Source organism: Centruroides vittatus, unplaced genomic scaffold, assembly GCF_030686945.1.
Source record: "Centruroides vittatus isolate TY-2023 unplaced genomic scaffold, ASM3068694v2 contig_2450, whole genome shotgun sequence".
In the NCBI taxonomy this organism is placed as follows: domain Eukaryota; kingdom Metazoa; phylum Arthropoda; class Arachnida; order Scorpiones; family Buthidae; genus Centruroides; species Centruroides vittatus.
The window spans coordinates 1-6,390 of NW_027121549.1; the positions used below are offsets into that span (position 1 = coordinate 1).

At 36.3% G+C, this 6,390-nt stretch overlaps 1 protein-coding gene across 1 annotated transcript; it reads right to left on the reverse strand.

Moving 5' to 3' along the window:
- Positions 1–2,196: 2,196 nt before the first annotated feature.
- LOC136971311 (uncharacterized) lies at positions 2,197–3,147 on the reverse strand. The gene has a single exon (XM_067265764.1). It carries the CDS (start codon positions 3,145–3,147, stop codon positions 2,197–2,199), a length of 951 nt encoding a protein of 316 aa, XP_067121865.1.
- Positions 3,148–6,390: the final 3,243 nt, after the last annotated feature.

The following is a 6,390-nucleotide window of genomic DNA, read 5'->3' on the forward strand; positions in this document are numbered from 1 at the left end:
TTTGTACATAATAGTATAAGAAATGCTATAAAGTAAAATCAAAATGTAGACAAAGTTTAATGATTAGAAAAATTTAATACAGATTACAATCAAAAACTAATTAGAATGTATTGTCTAGACTCAATGCTTTACAACAATGAAAAATTTATTAAAAAGAAATATACAAAGCTTGAAATCCAAATTATATTAATATTTTGTATTTTTTGGATTTAGGTCTCAAAACTTGTAGATTTGCAGTAAACAGTCAAATTTGACATGATTCCAATGTGATTCCAATACTTTCCCTTGTTATGTATATATAACAGCTGGGAAAGTAAAATTTACAGATACTAGATAGTTTGTATTTGAATATAATTCTTCAGGTGTAAATTTCAATTTTCATAAATGACTCTGCAGAATGAATAATCTTCAGATTGTCCATTTAATGTAGGAAAATAGTGATTCTCAATGAAAGTAATGGAACTATCATTGTATTATCTGATAAATCTTTATATTATCTTTTTAAATTCACTAACAATGTATAGATATATTTTCATATCATCGTTAACACATTTACAAAGAAAATACATAGGATGTGTTCCTAACTAAGTAAAATATTCAATTTTTAAATAAAAATAACGTTTTTTCCATTTAAGAAATCAATGTGTATTTTTTCAATTAGATTGTGGAAGTTTGAACAGTATGGGAACAAATGTTCACAGATTGTAGAATTATGTTCAAATAAAAATTTTATCTAATATCTTGCTTTATCAGTTAAAATAATATTTTGCTCTTTTATTTAATGGTTTAAAAGTGAATTTTTATTAATTTCATATTTTATATTAATTTTAGAATGCTTTTTTATTGCTTGTGTGTTCCAGTGGGATATTCATCTCCTCATACAATGACAGATCAGGTAAATTGTTTTGGAAGATTTAAATTCAGTAATTTTTTTAAATTTGTAATTGAGATTATTCCTTTAAGTGTGGTCAGTTTTATTGCTTATAAGTTGATTTACAATTTTTGTTTTTGTTGTGATGGCAAAGCTTTATAAAAAATCAAAGCATAACCTTACAATGATTGGATTATAAACTTGAAACAGTTAAGTTTATAATCCAATCAAACACAGAATATAAATTTAAAGAATTACATAATTGTTTGTCAAACTGTTTTTTAGTCCTAATTTTTAGTATAAAAATAGGAATGTATAGCAGACATCTACATTTTTACCTTAACTTTAAAAAAAGGTAAAAATATGTTATATATCAGGGGTGGCCAGACTCTTTAGAACTTGAGCCATATATTGAAAACAGAATTCGTTGAAGAGCCGCATATACATATATACATATTTTTCCACAGCAATTCATTTAAACATTTATAAAAAAAAAAAAACAACACTTTAGCTATTATTTCATTTTATGTTTTATAATACAATATAATTTTTTTTAATAATAATAATACGGCAATTATAATTTATCTTAAGTAGCATAATCTAAATTTAAAAATCAAAAAATGCTAAAACGTTTCCTAGTTTCAATTGTCAATAAGGAAATATAAATTTCAAAACTATTAACGTTATAGAAATTGTTATTCATTATATATTCATTTTTAATGTTGATTTGGATGAATAAGCATTATAATTATTTTTTTCTATTAATGTTTTTACGTATTATGATATTTAATAAATATTACATTTATTTTTCAATAAATGTATAACGTTGCCATATTTTGACTTTTTTATTTCAAACAATATATTATTTACTTTATATTTATCCAGGAATCATACATAAGAAATAATAAAAGCAAAAATTAAAATAAAATAAAAACAAATTGTATAAATTAAGTATCTTGCAGTGAGCCACAAGTATACTTTAGACTTTAGGATAAAGATAGAGGCTGTTTTAACAACTTAGCCTGTAGAAGAAAAGGGAGGGGAAGGGAGGGGTTAGAGTGGAAAAGTTAGGAAAGTAGAAGTGTGGGACCTCTTCGCCTCTTGCCTCGCATATAATAAGAAAACATAACAAAATATATACATAGAATGCCATTCAGGCAGAAGAATCCCTATGGTTAATAACACCAAAGGGAAACAAAAAATATACAGATAATATAGGTTATATACAATATTTACATGAAGAATTCTTTGTAGACAAACTTGATTGCCAGCCCAGACTGGCAAGTAACATATAAGCTACTGTGGTGGGTTGAGATGAAAAGTAGTTAGCTGCTGGTTTGATAGATTGTACAGCTTTTGATGTAGTCATTCAGGAGTCTAAATGCCTTGTTGTTGGTACACAAAAAGTCTAGTTGAGGGGGCCAATTTTGGCCATTGTTAAGGCAGTAGCCTATCATTTCTTGTCGTTCCGAGTCGTAATGGGGGCAGTCCAGTAGATAATGGAGGGTATCCCCTACAGTAGTATCATCACAGTCACAAGTATCTTTGTCAGTTTTTCCAAACCTTAAGAGATAGGCCGGGAAATTCCCGTGCCCGGTGACACATTGAGTGAGCCCGTATGAGGGAGCCAAATGATGCAGCTGTTGCCGTTTTCTAATAGATGGTAGAAATTTGTAAGTTGTCCGACCGGTAGTTGAGTTGGTCCATTCATTTTGCCATTCTGTCATGATCTTTTCATTAATATAGTTTTTGATATAGCTAATGGGTAGCTTATGAAAGGAAGGGGTGACTTTTAGAGTGGTCACCTTTCTAGCAAGAGCGTCCGCACGTTCATTACCAGTAGTCCCACTGTGGCCCTGGACCCAGTTGACAGTAATGTTCTTTCTTTTAAGTAGATTATTAGCGAGAAGGTATGCTTTCCTGCCTGCTTCTGTCTGGTTGGTAGTACCATTTAATGTATGAAGAACGTAGTGGCTGTCAGTGTAAAAGTCTATGTTTCCTGGATACTTCTTAGGATTTTTGGTAATGTGAATCAGGGCTTGTAAAATTGCCCACAGCTCCGCTTGATTATTTGAGCAGTGGGCAGCTAGTTTGTGATATTCTTCCCTTATAATATTGTTATCAGTTGTGTTCATGATGATGTAGGCAGCACCTGTGCCCTCATTATTTTTGGCTCCGTCTGTGTATACTTGCCACTGAGAATGATGATTGGTGATGTTAGCACTAAAATTTACCGGGATTGAAGCAGTATGGGCCGGATGTTGGTTGTACACCATCTTGGAGGAGCAAGTGTCTATCCCATATTGTTATGCTTCATCCTTAATGTTTTTGCAATTAGTGTGGAAATCTTGCTGGGCCGTGTTTTGGTTCACGTTCATTAAGTTGTCATTCGGTTGGTCGTGGAGAATACTCCAAGTCCAGTTAAGGGATTTGATCTTTAGGTGGAGTGGAAGAATGTTTGCGAGAACCAGTAGGGCGTCCGTGGGCGCTGTCTTGTAGGCTCGACAAATACGGATAGCGAATTCTCTCTGCACTGAGAGGAGCTTCCTCTTTGTATGTACAAGATAGGCTTTTTCGCCCCAGATCTGAGCAGCGTATAGAAGGGCGGGTTCAATTGCCCCCTTGTAAATCAGACGGCAGTGTTTGGGGCCTAAGCCCCAGGTATTTCTTGCTATATGGTATAGCTGGTTAGCCTTCTGCCTTATTTTGCTGCATATGTTGTCTATGTGTACTTTAAAGCTCACGGTGGGGTCTAGAGTTACACCCAGGTAATTAAGTTGTGAAGTTACCTTTATTTTTTTGTTGTCGATGTACAGGCACATGGGCCTCTGTAGTTGTTTCCTTTTGTTCTTGCGGGTACAAACCAGCGCCATACATTTTGAGTAATTGATTGGTAGTTTATTAAGCAAACTCCAGTTGCTTACTTCCTTCAGGATCTCGTTCCCCATGGCTTGTAGCCTATCACAGTTCTGATGTTGGAGCATTAGCATAGTGTCGTCAGCGAACCCCTGGACTAGGGTGTTCGCTGATGGGGGGATGGTGTCCAGGAGGTCGTCATAAGCGAGGTTCCAAATACCCGGGCCGCTACGGCTGCCTTGGGGGCAACCCCTACTCACTTTGTGACAGACTTGTATATTTTGGTTGTAGTATCCTGCTTCCCTATCTTTTAGATAGCTGTCGAATAATTTGTAGATATTACCTGGGCACTTAGTGTTTCTCAATTTTTGTTTGACCGAGGGCCACCATAAGTAGTCGAAGGCCTTTCTAAAGTCAATGCTTAGTAATAGGGCGTGTTTGTCCTGATTCCAAGCGTCATTTATAAATTCGGTAACTTTTTTAATGGCTGTAATTGTCGAACTTCCGTTATTATATATGATAGTAAAGTAACGTATCCAGATAGTAAGATAATAGTTGGCAAAGGTCATAGTTTACCCACGAGATTAAAAGCCCATCTAGACTTTACCTCAGGACTGGAAGGAGACTAATTGGCCAGTAGTCTTGTTCCTTTCTAGGATTTTCGGTCTTGTTTATGAATTTAATACTTGCTAACTTCCACTGGTTCGGGAAGTAGCCCGTCCTCAAGCAGCCATTGAAGAGGATTACGAAGGCTATGGGGATTTCATTATAGGCTGATTTAATCATCTCGCAGTGATACCGTCATACCCCGGGGCTTTACGATTAGCCAGCGTCCTTATTGCTTTCCTGATTTCAGGAAATGTAAACCAGTTATCATCTTGTTTGATGTAGTCTTCTTTAATGTTATCTCTGATGTTTTTATGTACACTCGTGTCTTCAGTCTCATTGTCCGGTGGAAAGTGGTACTTGAGGAGGTTTTCTATGTTGTCCCTGATGTTATAGTTGTTAGACATGGCCTGATTTGAAGTAATATTTGGCAGAGTAGCCCTCTTATTTTTCCTGAAGGCTATTCTATAAGGTTCGCCCCAGGGGTCTGTGCTTGGCCTTCCACAATACTTTCTCCAGGCTTCTGTGCGAGTTTTATTGATAAGTTTTTTGTAAGATTTGAGCGCCTGAGCATACCTCTCTCCTTTATCTAAACGATGATTGGGATCTGTTTCTCTCAACCATTGTCTTCTAAGCATTCAGATTTTCTTCTTTTCTGTCTCTAATTGTCAGTCCACCAGTGGGTGGAGTTTGCGTGAGGTTTTTGGGTTGAGGCTCCTTTGAGGGCTAACTGGAGGGCAGAAGTGATATAGCTGAGGTAGGTGTTAAATTTCAGCAATATTGTTTAGCGTCCTTAAAAGTGTAGTTTTCCCAGTATTGAGTAAAAAGGTTGTTAAAAAAGAGTCCAGTTTGTGCGCTTTCTAAAGTAAATATCTTCTTCCCCTTGGCTTTGTTGAGAGTCCTGAATTTCAGTGAGTATGTACCGGTGATCACTAGCGGAGTCTTTCAGCAATGTACTGCAGCTAATAATGTTGTTGCCCATGTTAGTGGGGGCCAGACAGACATCTGTCCATCCTTTTGCTCTGTTTGTTTGAAAAGTCGGTAGATCTGATGTATTTAGGGATATGCCGTCTATTTCATTTAAAAGGTCTTGTATCATTCTGCCCTGCGCATCTTCCTCCTCATGATACCATAAGGAGGATTTTGTGTTTCCGTCCCCTGCTATTATAAACCTCTTTCCCACTAGCTTACGGGTTACTTCGCTGAGCTCATTGATACATTCATTGTCATCATCAAATGGGGAGAAATAAATACTTAACAAGTAGTCGACTGGGCCTTGGTGGATGGCTATCGTTGTAATACGGTTACTTGACAGGTCAGGTATTAACACGGCGTTTATGTTCGGATTCCGGATGATGACTCCACATTTAGTTCTGTCTGTTCCATTATTCGAGCTTAATATCTTCCAGGAGCCAAAGCGCACTATTTCCTTTTTGACTGTGTAAGGCTCTTGAATCAGGATGACGTCGATGTCCATGGATTAGTAAGGAACAAGCCGCTTGACTTTTCTGGGTGTTAATTTGTAATAGTTTGAGGGTGTTGTTAGCCATTGGAAATGAAAAATAGCAGAAAGATATGTTATCGGGACGAGAGAGACATTATTCATAGTGTGTTTGCTTCACTAGGAGTCTTTTATAACTTTTAAGTATGGGACAGGTTGTTGAAAAGGCGTTATGGTTCGTCTGTTGTTTGCATCCATCCTGTTTTTTTTTGTTTGCTTTACTGCAGTTTGTACATTTAGGCTCGTCTTTCTTATTCGGGCAATCTTTGTATTTGTTTCTTCTCACAGTGGCTACACCTTTCAGACGAGTCAGACTTTTGCAATATGCCCGTAGCCTGTGCATTTATAACATCTCAAGACTTAAACATAATCATCAACTATAAATGAGCTCCATCCATAGCTTATGAATTTTAATTTAATTAACAGGTTGCGAATACCAGGGGATACACTCAGTACCACGTGCCTGCAATCCTCTCTTTTCTTAGAGGGAATAGTGTGGCTTATATTTGTCTCCTTCAAGAAGCCATCTAGAGATACCCTCTCCCAAATGTCCTCA

Coding starts and splice junctions, on each gene's coding strand:
- LOC136971311 (XM_067265764.1), bottom strand. CDS start 3,147: ATGGTGTACAACCAACATCCGGCCCATACTGCTTCAATCCCGGTAAAT.